This window comes from Apodemus sylvaticus, chromosome 1, assembly GCF_947179515.1.
Source record: "Apodemus sylvaticus chromosome 1, mApoSyl1.1, whole genome shotgun sequence".
NCBI lineage: Eukaryota > Metazoa > Chordata > Mammalia > Rodentia > Muridae > Apodemus > Apodemus sylvaticus.
Window position 1 is genome coordinate 19,233,212 of NC_067472.1, and position 19,666 is coordinate 19,252,877.

Genomic DNA, 19,666 nt, shown 5'->3' on the forward strand with positions numbered 1-19,666 from the left:
CTGTATGACCATGGCGAGGCATATACTTACAATACATATGGTACATATGACTGTGGAAAGCTTATTTTTCAATAAGATGATTTTTTGTTTTGTTTTGTTTTGTTTTGTTTTGTTTTTTGAGACAGGGTTTCTCTGTGTAGTCCTGGCTGTCCTGGAACTCACTCTGTAGACAAGGCTAACCTCGAACTCAAAAATCCACCCTCCTCCGCCTCCCAAGAGCTGGGATTAAAGGCATGCGCCACCACTGCCCAGCTAGAGCTGATTTTTAAAGTTTAACATTTTTTTTTTTGAGACAGGGTCTTACTCTGTATCTCTGGCTGGCCTGATAATGTGTAGGCCAAGCTAGCCTTGAACTGCGAGCCACTCTCCTGCCTTTGTCTCCCAGGTACTGGGATTAGAAATGTGTGCTGTAACGTCTAACTAAAATCTAATTAATTTTTTTAAAGTGCAGACAAAACGCAAACTGGAGGAATATAATTTTTTGTCCGTCGTTGGCTTATATTTATACAGAACTTATTACACTGCTGTCTTCTGGTTTGAGTGCTCTGCAAACCTCACTTGTTCAATCCTCACAAGAAGCCTGTGCTGTGCAGGGCCTTCAGGGCCCCCATTTCACAGGTGGGGAAAAGAGGCTGGCTGCTGGCCTGAGGTGCGCACTAGTGTGTAGCAAGACAAGACTGAAACCAGAGGCTGGCACTAAGACCCAGCTCCTCCACACTGTGATAAACTAGTTGATAACGTGGTAGCCCAAGGCCAAGTCACATCTAAACTGTCACCATGTGGCAGAAGAGCCACCTGAACCCTCAGGACCAACCAAAGCCACCGTGAAGCCAACTGTTTAGGGGCCTCTGCCACATAGCCTGACTTGTCCACTCTGTTGGCTCTGCCAGGTCCTTACTCTAATTGCCCTATCTTAGGAGGTATCCTTTGGTGCCTGCTAGCCTGGCTCTGGAGACAGAGTTGTTGCCTGAGCCACTCTGTCTGTCCCTGAGAGATATTAAAAGAAAATGAATACCGGCATGGGACTTCCTGAAGCACTGCATTTCCTCAAGTGTGTGTACTTCCTGTAAGCCAGCGCTCTGCTGTGGGGAGCCAGGACCAGCTCTCACTTACTGCAACTTGCTTCGAGATGTGGGGCAAGTCGCTGCCCTTCCTCGTGCCTATTTTCTAAAATAGCAGCAGGGTAGATGGTGTGAGAGGACTTGGCCTCAGAGTCATGGATCGCTCACAGATGAGCTTCTAACATCAGGGAACCCTGGTGATTGGATGTAAAGTGTTTCATATATGATAAAGGAGAGCACAGAGTATGATTAATTTTCAAAGAGATCAATTTTCCTGTACAATACCCCAACATTATTTGCTTTCCAAGGCAGCACTATGATCCCTCTTCCTTGTCTTCCCATGTGCATGTGTGTGTGTGTATGTGCATGTGTGTATGTTTGTGCGTGTGTGCATATATGTGTGTGTGTGTGTGCATGTGTGCATGTGTCTAGTGAGGCCAGAGAGATATTGAGCATCTTCTTCTACTGCTTGTCACCTTATTTTGGAGCAGGTTTTCTCACTGAACCTGGAACTTCCTGTTTCAGCTCCAAACTCCTCTCCTGCTAGGGTTATAGCCCTGCTAGGGTTATGGAGGTGACATGGGTCTTCTGAACTCAGCTCTCCATGCCTGTCCAGCAATTATTTTATCCAGGAAATCACCTCCATAGCCTCGATTCTATTTCCTTTAAATGTATTATATCTATTCACTTGTGTGCATGTTTGCCTGGATGTGCCACAGTGCATGTGGAGAAGCCAGGACAACCCGTGGGAGTGGGTCCTCTCCTTCACCACCTGGGTTCCAAGGACTGAGCTCATGTCACCAGGCTTGGTAGTTTGTGCCTTCACCCACTGAGTTATCTCACCAGTCCTTAATCTTGTGCCTTAATCATAATCAGGCTTCTTACTGAATGCTGACCTGGAAGGTTCATTTTTTAAAAATGACCAAGGAATCAGGGAATTCCGTGGCAGAGCAGGTGCTGAGATGCATCTCCCAGTTCCATTATTCGGTCAAGCCCTATCTCTTGTATGCGTTATTTCAATGAAAGATTTTTCCCCATAGTTCCAAGTATATTCAGAGTTTTTTTGCTCTGGACCTAGCATAGCTCCTAGCACATAGTAGGAACTCTACTGTCATTTAATAAATGAAATAGTAGTAAACTTAGGAGCTTTGTAAGGGCTGAGAATAGAAATGGGTACCCCCAAGCTGTGCCCCAAATCAAGAGAGCTGAGTCTCATCTCAACATGGCTGGCTCCCTACGAGGCCTTTCCTTTTGGCCCCGCCTTTCATGTTTGTTAGTGAGGGAAGTGGGCTGGCTAAGTGTCATGGTCACATATAGATTTAAAATCCTGGGATGCAAGAGCATGCCAGTCACTGAGTTAGGGTGACAGTACCTAAGGATCCCTCACCCTAATGAGGACTCCCCAAGGGCACCTGCTATCTATGTCAGCACATCTCGTTTCCTTCCGTTTATCTGCTTCCCGTTTCTATGTCCCCCAGGTTCTGGGGGTCAGGACTCTGAGGACAGCTGAACCATGTGGCTCCAGTTCAGATTCCCTTGTAGTGGTAAAGATACCACAGGGCCACTGTCACCTGAAAAGACTGTAGGCTTGGCTTTGAGACTCACTTACACGGCTGGTGGCCCCAGGTCCTTGTTCCTGGCATCTCTCTATTATGATGCCCACAAAGTGGTAGCAGGTTTCCTTCAGACCAGGAGATACGTAAGGCAGAGTCCCAAATATGCAAGGTGAACTCTCCACACAAGCCTAAGAACGTGCCCCATCACATCTGGTGTATGCAGTGATCGTAGAACATCCCTGTTAAAACACTGGAGACGTCTACACAGGACATGGCTCTCCAAGGCAGGAATCACTGACCATCCAGGAGGTTAGCCTCCACATTCAAGGTGACATCCAATCCAGGCCAGCTCTGCCAGTTTCTCATGGTTTTCAGGGAGGAGCACCCCAGTGGGGACAGGCTCACGAACCAGCCAGTGTCAGCAGAATGCCCTGCCTGCTCCTTTGCAAACAAGCTCCAGATATCTGCAGGTTTCTGGAGAAGTCCTTTTGCCCAGGACACTTCTGAGTGTGGGCAGCACTTTCTGGGGTCTCTGGAGAGTCGATTACCCTCGATAGCCAGGATCCTGGCTTGACCAGAATGCTGTTATCCATGCTAATAGAGAAACTTAAACATTGTAGGCAATGATAAAGAGATCTGCAGCAGGCAAATCTACTACTGCTGGCAAGTTTGAGAACTGCCGCGGCTCTGGGTTATAGGCTGTGTGCTCTGTTCTTCACAGCTACGCGGTGAGACACAGCAAGGCCCAGGGTTATCAGCAGCTGAACGGGGAGCCTTGGTTTTGCTTGCTAAGGCAGGAAAGTGGCACAACACATTCTAAGAATCTTTTTTTTAAAAAAAATTCACATTTCTAACAAAGCAAGCTTTCTAACAGAACTTCCATCTAATTAGGAAATTAAATTAACCAGACCATTTCACTTCCTCAGTAAGTGGGATTGAATTTCTTGTGGCAACACAAGCTCCTTCCTCCATTTCCCTGACATATCTGCATTTCCCTCCCTCAGCCTGGATTCTCAGTAGGAGCTAAACTGAGAAAATGTGTGTTCTGGGTTCTGATTCAGCAACTACTTCCATCATGGACAAAGCTCTTCTCTTGCCTGTGCGCAGGCTTCTTCCGGTCCCTGGTCCCCAGTGTCTCCCTGTCCTAGCCATCCTCTCCCTGGTAACCATCCAAAACCTAGCTGCTTCTCCAAGATGCAAGTCAGATGCTAGCCTCCCTGTGAACTCTCATCTCTGTGAAAGTATTCTTCCATCTTCTGTGATGTAGTCAACAGACATCAGCCCACTGTGTGTATGTACATCCTGTCTCTCCTATCAGATTTGAGCTCTTTTGGAACAAGGTACTGGTCCTTTTATATCCCTTGACACTATGCCTAGCACACAGTAGGCACACTTACCATGGTTTCCTAGCACACAGTAGGTGCTCTTACCATGCCTTCCTAGGAACCCAAAAGATGGGACTGTGATTTTCCAGCACACAGATGTATTGGCTGCCCTCAACCAGCAGGGGGAGCATGTTGGATCCTTAAATTAAGCTGATGCGGTGCTTCAGAGTCTGAGGAGGACTGAAATGAAGGTTGGGTTTGCTGAGGGAGAAAGAAGCCCTGCAGAGTTGGGTGAGGGAGAGGCTACTGTTTCCTACTAGGAAAGCTGCCCTCACTTTGGATTTCTTGGTAAACAGGACAACAAGAACAGAAAGCACCCTTCGTGATAGATTCTGACCACTGCCTATCTCTAAGGCTAGGAAGCTGTGTGCAGTTACAATGGGGATACATTCTTAATTAAACAGTGTGTAACTTGGGGCATTAAGTCTATGATAAATTGGGAGATAGGGACCCACAACCTCATTTCTTTTAAGGATATTTAATTACAAACTTCTGTAACAAAATTACAGCCTTATTAAAATGGTTTCTCACTGAAGAGGAGGTTCTGAAAGGTGAGGCGTTGCCAACAGGAGAGGTACCAGCAGGGCTCTCCATATCCATTGGGCTCTCTGTTCAGAGACCAGGAAGATCAGATCAACCTCTCCCTGTGGAACGTAGGGTGCGGTCTCTCTATCCAGCATCTTGGGCCTGGCCCCACAGAGCCGGGATTGCCAGGCAGCTGGGATCCTGTGAGTAAGACATCAAGTAGCATCTTTAAAAAGAAAGACATCTGTCAGTGCAGGTGGCTGTCAGTCATTCACATCTTAGTGTGAATCAGACCAACCAGCTACTAAAATTTCTACCAAAATAAATAAGGAAGGGATGCTTTAGTCTGAAAACAGTCAGTTTGATTGAAGTTACAAACTTGAAGCAAGAGATACTCGGGGGTGGGGGGGAGTGGGGGGGTGGGGGGTGGAAGAAAGGTCAGAGGGACAAACCTTTGCGGGAGGGAGCTGGTTAATTGGATAGTATCGTGATAAACAGGAAATGCGGACCCCAAGGTTACCAAGAAGCAAGTGGCCATGCTGAGAAGAGTACTGACGGCCGCTCCTGATCCTGCAGGGTTCTGCACAGGTACCAGACAATGTGCCAGGTCATGTTTTCCAAGTTTTCATTGAAAAAATACAGCCTCTTGTCTTGTCTGGTGAGTTACTGTCTTCCCAACATAAAGATGCCTGTCCATTCTGGTAACTCGGCCTTAAGGTATATGTCTCGTATTTCAAAGCTGGGTACCCAGCCTCCACAGCCAAGAAATAACCCAGGAGTAAGGATTCCTTGTAGGCAACATATGCATAAGTGTGTCATTGCGCTCAGAGCCTGGCCCGTAGCTGCTGCTGTTTTTGTTGCTTCTGCTGTTGGTCTCTGCAAATACACAGCCCTAGGTGGACATTGGATGCTGTAATTACAGATTTACATTGTCCTGTGGGCCAGTCTGTGACACAGGTCCAATGCCCATTACTTACATCAAGGTCAGCTTTCACCCCAGAACTGCCTAACGAGGAGCCAGGAGCACTCTGAACTAAACCAACCAATCTGATCCCCAACTGAGCCATCTCTTCAGAGTCACTGTGAGGATTAAACCGGCTCCACTGGAAGGGACAGGCATTCTGAGGGACAAAGCTTTCTGGACCAGAGGGTAGGAAAGGAGTGAGGTGCTAGCTCTCTGTGCTAAGTGAGAGCACACAGGCCAGCCCTGCTCCAGGCTCTCTGGCTGTGTGTGTGTGTAGCCTCCTTCCTCTAGGGCCATGTGGCCAGCTCAGCACCTGAGGCCAGTGGGATCCTGCTCAGCGGACAATAACCTCTTTTTCTCTGGTAATTTCTCTCACACACTCCCAGAGAAAGGCCTAGAATATCAGCACTGTAGGCAGTTTGTGATCATCCAGTTCTGCTGATTTTTCTGGAATCAGGAAGGAAACACAGTACAACAATGGACAGTCTAGTGAGGGGGTCAGAGTCTCACCCTGACACCTCGCAGCCGCTGTCTGAAATAGCATCAGCTTGGCAGTGATGCCTGTTACCCACTCCTGTCATGGCCGCAGACTCACCTTTGCAAGTGTGCAAGCTGCCCCTCATACCAGCAGCAGGTCACAGGCACCAAGCCTGGGTCTGCCTTCTCTCTATATAAGAGCAGGTCTCTAAATTCAAATTGGCAAGCCGGAGTCGGCCTCCTGGAGCCTGTCCAAGTGTGGGTGAGTGAGAACAGGCTGTTTATAATCCCGAGATGCTAATCTACCTTTCCAGGTTCTGAATGTGGTGAAGGAAGTAATAAAGTCAGAGAATAGAACAGGGTCCAGGCCTGAATGACCAATTAAACCCCCTTCTAAATGGCCAGGAGCAATATCGGTAGGATACAAGCTAATTACAAGAATTAACAACAAACTCCACCGAAAAGCTCAGGCACTAAAACCACATCAAACCTGGAGGACCAAATGTGAACCTTTCCTTACCTACTGCACTGATATTTTGCTGTGTAACTCCCATTACACTGAACCAAGCCTCGGCTCTGACAGGAGTTCATGACTGGTCCTGGATAGATAGACAGGTAGATAGATAGATAGATAGATAGATAGATAGATAGATAGATAGATGGATGAATGGATGGATATGTGGATGGATGATAGACAGACAGACAGACAGACAGACATACAAAACAAAGAGACATCAAGATGAGAAACCAAGAGTAACAGGAAACCACATGGAGAGTGAGAAGACCTCAGAGGCCAATGGAAAAAAGGCCAGCCATGGTCTCCCTTCCCTCCTGCCTCCCTCTCAGTCACACCTGCAGAAAATGGACGTTCCTACCCTCAACTGACCTGCCCAAGGAAGAACACAAGGACAAAATCCACAACTTCAGAAGGGCGCCAAACCCTAAGAAGTCCACGGGTTGGCTGACTGGGCAGTGGGCAGTTTGGATGCGTGGCTGGAATGGCCTCTTTAAGGGGTGGCCTAGATGGGATGTGTGAGAAGTGGGGGGATGGGTGGACCCGAGAGTGGGGCTCAGATGGAGGGACTAGTGAATGCCAAGGCCTTTCATGAGGAGAAAGAGGTCAGGATGGCTGCAGCTGGGAGAAGCAGAAGAGGTGGGTGAAGGCTTGAGGCTATGAGGCCTGTGGAGTCAGAGGAGGAAAGGTGGGTGAGGAGATGCGGGACTGGGCATCAGAACTTGAAATGGATCCCTGCGTTGGGACTGAAGGCTGCGTGACCTTGAGGGGGTCATTTAGCCTCGGAGCCCCAGCGCTCCTGCCTTTGAAATGGGAATGACTCTGCAATAGGACTGGGTTCACACAGTGAGTGTAGAAAACAAATGGGAGGAGTCAGACAAAGTGCCTAGTAGAGGGCCTGGCACAGCAGGTGCTCTGTAAGGTCAGTTTCTAATACAGAAGCTCGCAGCGCCAGCCCAGGACCTTCGCACCACCCAGAAAGCCACCAGGTGGCGGTCTTTTTAGCTTTGTTTTGGCCTGTTAAGTCAGGGCTGTTCTGTCAGGGTTTTCACCATGCAGGAAAGTACAGACCCAATGCTCCCCCAAAACAGGTAGGCACAGGGTGACAGAAATATACAAGATCTGTAGTGCAGTTTCAAAAGCAATACCCTAGGACCGGCACCAGCCAGGAGTCAGACCTGGACGCTAACATCAGCTGCCCCCTAGACCAGCAAAGCTTAACCTCTCTCATCCTTCCCAGATCTCAGCTTCCAGATCAACCGACACACAAAGAAGGTTATGAGGTCCACAGTAGATGCTGCGTGTGCAACAGCTTCATCAGGATGGCCTGGCATGCCCGGCTCTCCTATTTACCTGTGGCTTCCTTTGACTCAGTTTGTTTGTTTGTTTGTTTGTTTAACCATAAAATGGGTACAACAGTGGAATCATAACTACGTGGAGCACATTCAAACATTAAAGCAGGCATGTCCGTGTTCAGTATCTTCTAGAGTGCTCCCAGACTCCCGTAAAGGAAGGGACAGCTGGTGACCCAGGCTGGTCTGGCTTTTGGTTGAGGTGACTGCTGGGAGCTGTGGAGAAAGAACATTTGACTAAGAGTGAGGACTCACTGGAAGCTCGGCTTCCGGCTTCACAGCGCCCCTGCTGGCAGGAGGTTGCAGGACGCAGAAGGAGAGTGTTGAAGTCCTGGCTCTGCAGCCAATTGTTGGCCTTCATCTCTTTCTCGGCACGATTTGGGCATCAATTCTCTGCTGTGCTGTAAGCTCCTTGAAGGCAAAGAGGTCTTATTTATCTTTGTTCCCCCATGGCCTAACAGAGCTTGCACCTAACAAGCCCTGGATAGATGCTTACTGGCGAGCAATCCATCCTGGGCCGTTCACCGGATTGGTTACATTCCAGGTGACCCTGGGCGATGCACTGAGCCGGAACTCCACTGGCCAGCTTTGGAATTGGATGCTTTGCTCCTGACCTGGGGATGCTGGTGACTCCTCCGTGCTAATGTCCTTACCCGTAAACGCGGGCACCAGAAGAGGAAGCAGAAAGGCACCAGCAAAGATGATGTTCTTGAATTTCCCATTTGCCTGTGACCTGTCCCTCCTGCTACGGAGGCTGAAGCTAGGGTGGGGAGGAGTGGGGTGGGGGGGATGGAATGTGGCCGGAGTGCTGGGGAACTGCTGACCGGAAGGAACAAGCCTGGGGGTGGGAGGGGTGGGAGGGGCGGAGGGAGGGTGTTGATGATGGGGGAGAAGGCTCGCATGGGGGAAGGGACAGCACCTGCCAAGAGGGAGTCTGGCCTAGCTGTGTGAGGATTTTTGGCAGTCCTTCAGAGCCCATTTTCTCATCTCAGCCACAGGAAAAAATATAAACACCCTCGTGTTTGTCATAAACCATAGTGCCTGACGCACAGGTGTGCAGATACTCGAAGAGAGAGTAGCACAATGTCTGGGATGCGGCTCTGTATCCATGCGAGCAGCTCTGAGGCCACTTCCTGCAAAAAGTCTCACCTTGATCTAGGAGTCAATCCACAAAGAGTCTTAAAGCGCTGTTCAAGACCGGTGCTGTATCTACTGCACGTTCGCACAGTTTTGCTTATACCTGCATGGTATGCCTGAACTTATTAATTTTATGTTTTTAATTTTTACCCATCACACTTCCTCCCCCTACATACACACAACTGAAGTAAATTCGGTGAAAATGGGGGCTCTAGGAATCTGTAGGCCTTTTCTCTGAGGCAGTTTGTGCTCCCGGAGGGTGCTCTTAGATCCTGCCCCAGGAGACCACCTAAGACCAATCCAGAGGTTTATTAGGGATCTCTTGCTTGTTTGCCTTTGAGACAGGATCTCGCTGTGTAGCCCAGGCTAGCCCGGGGCTCCTTATCTTCCTGCTCCGCCACCATGGTGCCAGAATCTCATGTATACCACTGCTTGGCTCGCTCTGCAGGATCAGTGGTCTGTGTTTAACAGTTTGAAGGGCTAACCTCTGCATGTTCTCTGCTCATAGAAAAAGTGTGACCTTTGTCTCTGAAGGTCCAGTCACCTTGGGAGCCCAGAATGTGTGCTCTGTCCCCATGCTGCCTCACCCAGTGCACCAGCCCCTAACAGCAATCAACAGCCTGGGTTATGCACTAGAAAGTTGGCAGCCTGTTAGAGGGCTCTTCCTGTCTGAGCCTCTGCCGGGCCTCTGCTCTGCTCTCCCCTTCAGCCCTGGCACTCATTCCTACCTTTTCATTCTTACCTCACCCTGGAGATGCTGGGTCAGGCCTGGTGCCTGCTGGGCCTTCCTTCCTCCAGCTGCCCGTGTCCCCACCCCGCATGGCCCCACACTCATGATTGCCTTCCTGCCCGCATCCCGAAAGCCAGTCGCTCTCCAGCTCTTAAAGACCTCCAGGGGAGCCGTTTCTACAACCTCTGCAGGAAATCTTGTTCTAACATCTCAACTCTCAGGGAGAAGAAAGCCTTCTTTTCATGAAGTCTCGGCTCCTTTCTGTTGCAATGAAAGCGGAGTTGCTTTTATTTTCTACCTGTCTGAGTGATACATAAACAAATCTTAATTCCTCCTGATTTTCTCCTGCCTTGCCAGAACACCGTGGACCAGTGGCTGGGTTCCTGGGCTCCTCTCATCTACCGTGTGCACAGGGCCGGCTCATCCTGGGCTGCTGCTCTGAGACCTGAGCAGGGAGCATCAAGGCAGAAGTGGTGATGTGTGGGAAAGGCCAAGCCAGGGTGGCCAGGGCTCCCGTGGGTGCCCAGAAGTGAATTGACTGATGCTGATTGAGGGCTTGTTGTGGGCCAGGCCCTGGAGATGTTTATGGGAAATAGAAAACCAGGTCTCTACCCTCAAGAATAGCACCATGAAATAATCAATTACTTACTCAACTCTCGACAGTGCAGGATGTACTGATTTGGACCCAAGAGACCAGATTTTCATTCCAGCTGTCTTTCATTAACTGTGCTTTTCTGGGTAAGGCACTTCACCTCTCTGGGCATTTGTTCATGTGTCCACATCATAGGAGCACATTAGTGAGTGTTGTCGTATTCGGTGTATGTGCCGGATGTAAGTTAAAGGGCTATAGTAGACTGGAAAAGGACTATAAGAAGGCTGAAAGACCTAGAGCTCTGACCTGGAAAAAGATGATACTGTATGCAGAAAGGCTGAGAAGGGGGAAGGGATGAAACTGAGTGGCCTTTCCCAGGAAGAGAAGGCAAGAGCAGGTGGCTCGTGGGCATGGAGAACAGAGCAAAGGAAAGGGAGAAGGCGACTGTTGTCACTAATGGCACACCCACTATGTGCCAGGACTCTGCAGAGTGCTGTGCACATACTACCTGACATGCCCCTTGTCAAAGCTTTTGTTACCGATTGGACCTGGCATCTGGCAGGCTATAGCTTATAACACACACACACACACACACACACACACGGGTATATACAGACATATATCTATATATACACACACATATGTATATAGTATATATATACACATGTATGTATATACATATATATACTATATGCATATATAGGTGTGGATATATACATACATACACACATATATCTATGTGTATATAATATACACACATATATGTATATATAGACATATATGTAAATATACACACATACACCTATATGTATATATGTGTATATGTGTATATAGCCTATATACATATATACATATATATATACTATATGCATGTGTATGTATGTATATATATGTATATACATGTATACACACATATATACTATATGCATATATAGGTATGGATGTATATATACATACATACACACATATATCTATGTGTGTATAATATACACACATATATGTATATATAGACATATATATAAATATACATACACATACACCTATATGTATGAGTATATATACATGTGTATATATGTATATAGTATATTCATATACCATATATGTATATGTGTGTGTATATGTGGATATACATACACATACATACACACATTTATCTACGTGTGTGTGTGTGTGTGTGTGTGCCACCCTATCTTATGCCACATAGAGGATGGGTTTCAGAGCAATCCAGACAAGAACTAAATGGTGCTCAACATCCCTGGTTAGCGAGCCCAGGACAGAGTAACCAGAAAGTAACCCTTGTGAATTTCAAACCTGGGTTCCTCTGTGAGTGACATTGGTCTTTGTTCTCTTGCATTTAGCCCTTCATGCAGAATCCAGCTGTGCCCTCCCCGTCTCTTTTTCCTATTCCCCCCTCCTCCCTTGCACACACACTGGGTCTCCTTTTCATCTTCAGCGCTTGACCCTTTGCTGCTCACAAGGTTCGCTCAGTTTAGATACAGGAAAAAGACTTCAAACATTCTCCTCCCTCGGCTGGAGTCTCTTCCCTTCCTCTCTTCTAATTCTTCTCCTCTCTCTCCTCCTTCCCCACCTTCCTCTCCTGTTCACTTTCCACCTTTTCTCTCCTCCTACAGGATGAAACTGGCAAAGGTGTCCTCAACCCGGGAGCGTTCCCTGGCACTGGCTCATACTGAGGGCCAGCTTCCGCAAAGGATGCCTTTCTTCTTTAAACCAGAACCATGAGCTCATGTCTGTCAGAAATCTGGCAGGATTGGAAGTTGGAGATGCCAGACTGGGAGAGGCTGGGGCCTGGAGCAAGAGCTGACCACCAAAGTACCACAAAAGAGAGGGGTTCCTGGCAGCTGGTAGAAGAGGAGGTGAGGCCAGGCTAGAGGATGTCAAAGGAAGAGGCATGGGGAAGTTTGCAGGTGCTGAGAAGGAAGTTGATGCCAAGAATGTGGGGCAGTAGGTGACAAGGACTCAGCCACAAGAAAGAAACCAAAACATCCAGATCTCAGACTCCTTAATCTGAGGATCAAATGAGAGAACGGCATAGAGCCTCAGTCACTAACCTGCAGGTGCCAGGTAGAACTCTGGCAGAGAAAAGGGGGCACTGGTCAGGTGCTAGGGCTGAAACCAGAGGCCAGTGGACTAACCTTAAAATTAAGTGTAAACTTATTTACTGTTGACCATGAGCTCCAAAGAGCCTCATAACTTGGGGGGAGGGGCACCTTTGTGGCTAAACAACGCAAACAGGATCAGAGAGCTGCGTAGTCAGGGGCACCCCAGGCTTTCCATTTTTCCATCTTGCTCCCTGCTTCAGACTCTCAGACCCCTCAGGCTGCAGAGTCTGCAACATGGAGGAATCCCAAAAACATATTCCACACATCCTCAGGTGAGCACTGAGCGCTTAAGCCTGGATGACCACTGTGACCAGGGGCTTCCCTGCATCACCCTCCTCAGGCTTCTGCCCAGTCCCCAACAGTTCTGACCTGGACAGTCAGCCGTCCCAGGACCCAGGAGCATCTCCCTGTTTCTTGCCTACCTTTCTGGTCTACACCCTTTCTGGAAGACTTCGCCTCTGAGAGTTCTCCCATCTCCAGTTGTTCTGAGCTAACCCTAGCCACGGGGAAGACTCCTCTCTGTGTCTGCCACAGTAATACCTCCAGAACAAACTGTCCCCCAGGGGTTGAAGCATCTCTTCAAGAAGGAGTTCCTGTCTATGTTCACCTTAGACGAAAGCCCCTCCTGAGCTGTCACTCATAGCACACCGTTGATACGTGATGCACGTGTGTTCCCTAAGAGGACCACACCGAGAAATGGCGTGGTGTGAGGAAGGGGTTATTTTCCAAATCCTTAGAGTGCCCATCACCATCTGGGGCTTTCCATTCACTGGTGCTGCTTCTGCAACTCTCGCAAAGAATTCATTTCTTCAGGGACAACCAGCCTAAAACGCGGTCTTTGTCTTCAATTTCCAATGTCCAAATCCCCAAGAGTTAAAATACCTGGGATTTGTTTGGGGTTTTGCAAGTTCCCTGCTGCAACTCATCTGGAGACAGATCCTGACCTAAACCGACACGAACCCACTTTCCCCTCAACGCTTACTCTAGAGATGCCGACATTTCACTGCAGAAATATGAATGCATCTGCTTTTCAGATGCGACTCCAGACCTCACAGGATGGTGCAACATGTTCGGCACCTCTCTGAATTCTAAAACACCCTGGGCTTCAAGGGTTTCTAGACACGGGCAACATTAGGAGAATTCGAAATTCTAGGACCAGATCTGCCCAGCCAGTCCCTCGAAGGACTGACTCCCTGAGTAGAACACCTGTCACTTTGCATTTCTCTGTCCTTCTCCAGCACCTTGCTCTGTCATCCCCTTACCTGACTAGAGGAAGTGAGATCATTACAGGGTTGTTTCGCACCGGACAACCTATTCACATGTGGGTGGCTAATGTTGATAATTACAGCGCTGGTTACTAAATCTGTCAGGTTTAGGTGAGGTGAGGCTCGGAGACTGGGGCTGCTGCTCACGGCTTCCCAGGCAGAGAGAGAGGTGAGAACAAATCCAAGAAAGGTGTGTTCGAATGCTTGGGCTCAAGTGAGACTGGTTAATTACCAGTCACTTGCTGTCACCCTGAGTCGGAGCTTCTGGCTAAGGAACACTCGCGGATCAGACAGAATCCGACAACCTGCTATTTATTTCCACGTAAAGAAAGTGGCAGGGACTAAGACGCGAGGACAAGTGTGGAGACAGTCTCCCCACAGCCACATGATGCAGATACCCTCAGCACAGGGCAGTAGTGCGGTCCATCAAGGTGCGGAGCCTACTGCGCTTCCTTTGGAGGGGAACTGGGGACCAGATGTGTGCTTGAGACCAAGTGTACTTGCTGCTGGATGAAGTGTATTAATGTAGAACCTGGATTCTGTTCAAGTGACCCCTGCGCCCCTTAACACACACACAGGTGTGTCTGCGAGAACATCTTTAAGAGGAGCCCGGCCACACATCCACTCACATTCTCACAGGGTACAGAGCAGTCTCTGACCCCCTAGAAACTGGTGGATTACACACTGGCCTGGAACCCTGAAGAAACAGGTTGATACTGGGTCGAGTACCCAAAGACTCGGGATTCCTAATGATCCTGATATTATACTCGAAAGTCACTTAGGTGTAAACGCTTGCCAGTTTTTCCAGAATTAAAGACTCCAGTGACTGTCGAGAGATTCTCAAAAGGTTTCCCACTGCTGAGGAGCTCCCTGGCAGCCCAAGAGATGAACTCTGCCTATGCTCAGCTGCTGCTTTTAAGAGAAAAGCACAAATACCTTAAAACAGAGCTGACAGTTCTAGTCAGTATTGGAGATAACCAGGTCCAGCCAGGAACTGGTTGACAGGGCGCTCTATAGCAGAGCCCGCATCCAAGTCATTTTAAGAGTCAAGTATACAGAAGCAAGGCTAGTTAGTGAGTAGCGGTCACAAAAGCCTTTGGAGCTGCAACAGTCCCGTATCCTTCTCCTCAGAGGCCCTGGGTCTGGCTTTCAGAAATCTACCGGTCTTATCATGAACGGGCAAAATTCACTAACTACTTGCTGAGCACTTATATGCCTGGTTCTATTGTAGATGCAAAAGAAAGGACCCGTCATTGCTGTGGACCTTAGCAAGTCACCTGCCCCAAACACAGGAACATGGGGTGCTGCTAACCAAGTCATCTTCTCCATGTTACTTGCTCTTCCCACCACTATCCTTGGGCTGGAGAGACCAAAGCCATTGCACCCAGCTGAGCCAGCAGGTGGCAGCGGGAGAAAGAGCAAACAGTAGTACTCCGTGTGGGCAAAGCAGTACGGGTGGCTGATAGACACAGACACCCTGAGCAGGTGGGCCAGGCTCAGCCCTGGTGGGTGCTGCTGGAGAGGGGGCTAGGTAGAGGTCTCTGCCTGCTGGGCGGGGAGCGGGGGCTCGGATGTGGGGAAGCAGTTTCTGGCCGCAGTTGCCTGGGCCGCCGCGCCTGACCACCAAGCTGCGCTCGCCTGCTCCCCGCCCTCTGGGACCGTGGTGAAGCTCTGTTCTCCATACTGAGCAGCCCCCGGAGGCGCTCGGACACGTCCCTAGGCTGGATAAAGATCGACTCGGAGCTCGCTCCCCAGCGAGAAATCTCGCCATCGGCGTGGCTCGCGCGGCCGCTCGGGCCCGGCCCGGGAGACGCCAGATCGCTATCTGGGAGGCAGAAAGACAGCAGCGCCGCCGCCACCCCCCGCCCTGCGCTCAGCGTGGCTGCGGGGTCCTGGGGCTCGCGGGCCTCCCCTCCCCCCTTGCACTGCCTTCCCCGCGCTTCCCCACTAGGGACAACCGCTTCCCGCCCGCCCGGTCCCCAGCGTCCCTCCAAGGAGCCCTCTCCCCACTCGCCAGGCCCCGTTGCCTCCTGAAGGTTACGCGGCGCGGCGGCGGGGCGCGGCAGAGCACGGGGGGCACCCGCCCTCGCCGCCGCCCGCGCCGCCGCCCACCCCAATGCCCGCCGCGCCGGGCCAGCCTGGCTGCCGGCTGCTGCCACCGCAATCCCGGCTCCTAAATCAGCGCGGGGAGGCGCCCCTTCCCCCACCCGGCTCCTCGGGCTCCCCGGGCCGCGATTGGCCGCGCGTGCGCCCCCCAAGCTTGGGCCCCGGCTCCAGCTGCCGCGCCATTGGCTGCGGGCCTCCGCCAGCCTTTACATAAGCCCGGGCGCGCTCGAGTGGAGTTGTATAAAGCGAGCGCGCGGCGTCGGGGCGGGAGGCTCGAGGCCAGCCCGGGACCAGGGCTGGGCGCTGCAAGGCAGCGGCGCCGGCGGCAGAGGCGGCAGAGAGCGCCCGCTCTCCGACGCCCCCAGGCGGTGGGGCTGAGAGAGCCAGAGGATGGCTCCGAGCGCTGACCCGGCCGTGAGTATCGGCTCCTAGAGCCCCCACCCCTTCCCGCGGAGAAAGTTTCTCCAGCCCAGCGCACCCCTCCCCGCACGCCCCCAGGGGTGGCGGGGATGCAGCTGGGGACCTGGGAAGATCGGGACTGCGAAGGCGGCGACGCAGCTCCCAACTTGCCAAGAGGCGCTGGACTCGATTGGCGCGCAGATCCTCCCCGCGGGCTGGGGGCAAGGCGGGCGCCAGGCTGGAGGTGGAAGAGATGGGAGCCGAGGTGTGGGGGTGACAGTCCACAGTTGGCAGAGAACGTGTTAGGGGCACAGAGGATGGAGGTCAGCGGTTTGAGAAGAGGGTACTGGGGCTAGTAGGGGGCGGAGCAGGTGAAGGCTGGGCTGGGGGTACCCGGGCAGTCACCCAGCTGGCGGGCTCAGCTTGGGGACGACTAAGCTACCAGCCTCGGCCGATTGCCAACGTTTCCAGGTTGGGGAAGATCCCCCGGGGCATAGCTTTTCTCCGGGGAAGCCGAGCTGTCTCCCCTGTACAGCGCTGAGTGGCAGCGTGCTCTCCGAGCCAGCCCGGTGCACAGCGTAGCTGCCAGCCGCCTTTTGCTGGACCGAGGTGTGGTCTGGCTTTCTAGCAGGGGCTGTTTCAGGCAAGCTCTTTTCTGGCATTTTAGGGGAACCAAGGGGTCCCCCTTGATTTTATGGAATCACACAAAGGTTTTGGTAGGGCAGCCGGCAGGCTTGGGGGCATGCCCAGCAATGCAGCGTGCTTCTTTTGCAGTACAGTAGTTGGGAGCCCTGGTTAGTCCCGCTTCTGCAGAAACCAACTAAAGAATCCAAAGTCATCCCAGCCGGGATGGGAGCCTCCCTAGGGGTGGGGGTGGGGGTGGGGGGGTTCCTCCTTGAATGACTAATGATTACTATTGCTACTGGGTGGGCTCACCTACCGTGGCATCTGTGCATCCCAGAGGAGCTTCCGTTCTCCTGGAAGCATTCATGAGTTGCACTTGAGGTACCTTCTGGGATGGGTGCAAGACTTCGAAAATGAAGCCAATTGGGAAAGAAAACGAGAAGGTTCCCAGAGTAGAGGACAGCTGTGTGATGCAGCGTTGAACCTGGGAAGAACTCCTGGGGAAAAGCTGTCTGGGGAGATTTGAAACTAAGATAACTTGGGACAGGAAATACTCCCATTGAATTAAAGCAGATCCGGAGACTTGAACAGTTAGTTCCTTACTCTTGTTCATCGTCATGGAGACAGAGACGTGGAGGGTGAAAAAAATGGGAAGATGGACAGTTGTCCCAATACGGTCTTCAAGGAGGCAGTTTTCCCTCTCTCTGTCTTGGTGGAAAAGCCTCTTCTGGAAGCAGGTTCTAAAGTCATTTTAGTAGGCGATGAAGGGAGTTTAGTTCTTGGTGCTGGAGTAGAGGGCCAAGATTAGAACGCTTTGGTCTCTAGTTGGTGCTGATAGACTCTGGAGAAGGTTGAAGGCTGCCGGTGGCTTCCAGCTCTTTAATTGATGGGTTGAGGTTGGGTCAGTCACTGTACCCCAACCCTATCCATAGGGGGTATGCTCAAAGTCCTTGGATACTTGCTTTGGGCTAATGATCTCATGTGGGGGTTACCAATCCATTCCCAACCCCCCACCCCCGCTCCGTCCCCTGCTTGCCTGCAGTCAACATTCCTCTGCTGTGTCTCCCAAGACCTTCTTTCCATCAGGGATGTGTGCAGTGATAAACTCGCTTGCTGCTCTTTCTTCCTTTCTCTGTCAGGGCTGCACCTGGCATTCTGAACCCTGGTGTTTATTCTGTGGCAGCAGGGTGTTTGGTTAAGGAATCCTGTGGTTGCACAGAGGAGCCCTGTGAATGAGTAGACCAATGGCCTGTAGAATACCGAGACGGAAACAAGGATTCTTACAGCGGGACTAGACCACCAGCCAGGAAATGCCTCTGTTGAACAGGTTGTGACCGCCTGAGTTGGTCCTCAAGCCTCCTTGCCTGTGGAAGCTTGGAGGTGGAACAGGCTCCTGGGTGACCAGTAGGGGGCACCAAAACCACCTAGCTCAGGACTAGTGACTTGTTTCTTACCCTTCACTGGCCATAGTAACTTAATGCTTTAAGAAAGCTCAGGCCACAACGCCCAACAGTTCCCCACTGTGATTGAGGACATTGTGATTGGGGGCCCTTCCACCACATGTTCTGTGGACTTCAGGTGGTCCTAAGTTCTCAGATGCAGTCTGGGGATGTGTGTGTGTGTGTGTGTGTGTGTGTGTGTCAGAATATTCCTGGGAGACAGAGCTTATACATAGCTCTGCTTGCTCTCTGAGATCATTGTTTTCTGCTTGGTATCTGTGTATTCTTTGAATTCTGGGTAGCTAAGAATATTCAAGACTAGAAAAAAAAAAGAGGAGCGTTGGGGGGCATCTAGTCTACCTCACCCAATTCCCAGAATTCCCACGTGCAATGTATTTACAAAAAAGTCAGCTGAAGTAAAACAAGTGACTGGCCCCAGGTCACAAGGCTGTTTGGTGGAAGTGATAGGGCCAAGCCCCAGGATTCCCAGTTCCCTGTTGGGAACTTTCTCCACTCCAGTGACCTGCTTCTTCTGTGCTGTGAAAATGGACATATGTTTCTACACAGTAGGCACTGGTAATTACTGACTGGCCAGACTTGGGTATACTAATAGCTTTAGTAAATTTAGGGAAATTTCCTTTGCAAAGGAGGCAAGGGCAGATAAAGCTCTCATAATGAACATGCACAGGCAGTAAAATTCCAAGTTATCCTCTCTTCTCCCTCCATTGTCTTGTCTTATTGCTCTAAATGATCTTTAGGCAAAAGATATGCAACTCCATGTGATGAAATCAGAAATGTGCAGGCCCTCACCAGATAGTCTTAGAACCTAAGCCAAGGCTTATACATTCTTTAATGCAGGCTGGAAGAGTCTATCTGTCCTGCAGCCACACCTCTGCTGGTGGGACCTCTCAAACTCAGAGCCCAGGTAAACTAAAGAATTCCCGAAGAATGTTTCCCAATGCCCTTTATCCTTGCTGCTCTGAGCTCAAGGTCACTGTAGTAGAGACTGGTCTCAAATAATCCCTCCTCCTCTGGCATCTGGGGCAGCTAGAAGATGCTCTCATTTCTGATGTCCTTGTGTTCTACTGGTCTGGTGGACCCATGGCTAACTCTCTGTTTTCCACTCTCACCCAGTTTCTTTACATACTTGAACTTCCCTGAGGTTGGTTCTTCTTGGAGCCTTGGCAGATCTGGTGACCTGTCTTCATTAGGAACCCTGGTGCCAATCCAGAATTCTAAGAAGTAAAATCCTTCCCTGTCCCTGAGCCTCACCCAATGGGTGCTTGCTGCCAAGGAAAATGCTTAAAATTGTTTATCTCTCTGGCCTCACAGGCAAGATGGATCTTCATCCATAAGATAGAGGAAGGTGAGGATGAGCCAGAGAGCCACAGCCCCTCTCCTTAAGTGCAATTCCAAGAAC

The 19,666-nt window shown here is 50.5% G+C and overlaps 1 protein-coding gene across 1 annotated transcript in view; it reads left to right on the top strand.

Moving 5' to 3' along the window:
- The first annotated feature begins 16,062 nt into the window (after nucleotides 1–16,062).
- Nucleotides 16,063–19,666, top strand: part of Crtac1 (cartilage acidic protein 1) — a 143,656-nt gene continuing 140,052 nt past the window's right edge. Inside the window, exon 1 of the mRNA XM_052185632.1 lies at nucleotides 16,063–16,198. Within this exon, the coding sequence (XP_052041592.1) occupies nucleotides 16,175–16,198 (24 nt within the window). The 5' untranslated portion in view covers nucleotides 16,063–16,174. The remainder of the gene's footprint in view (nucleotides 16,199–19,666) is intronic.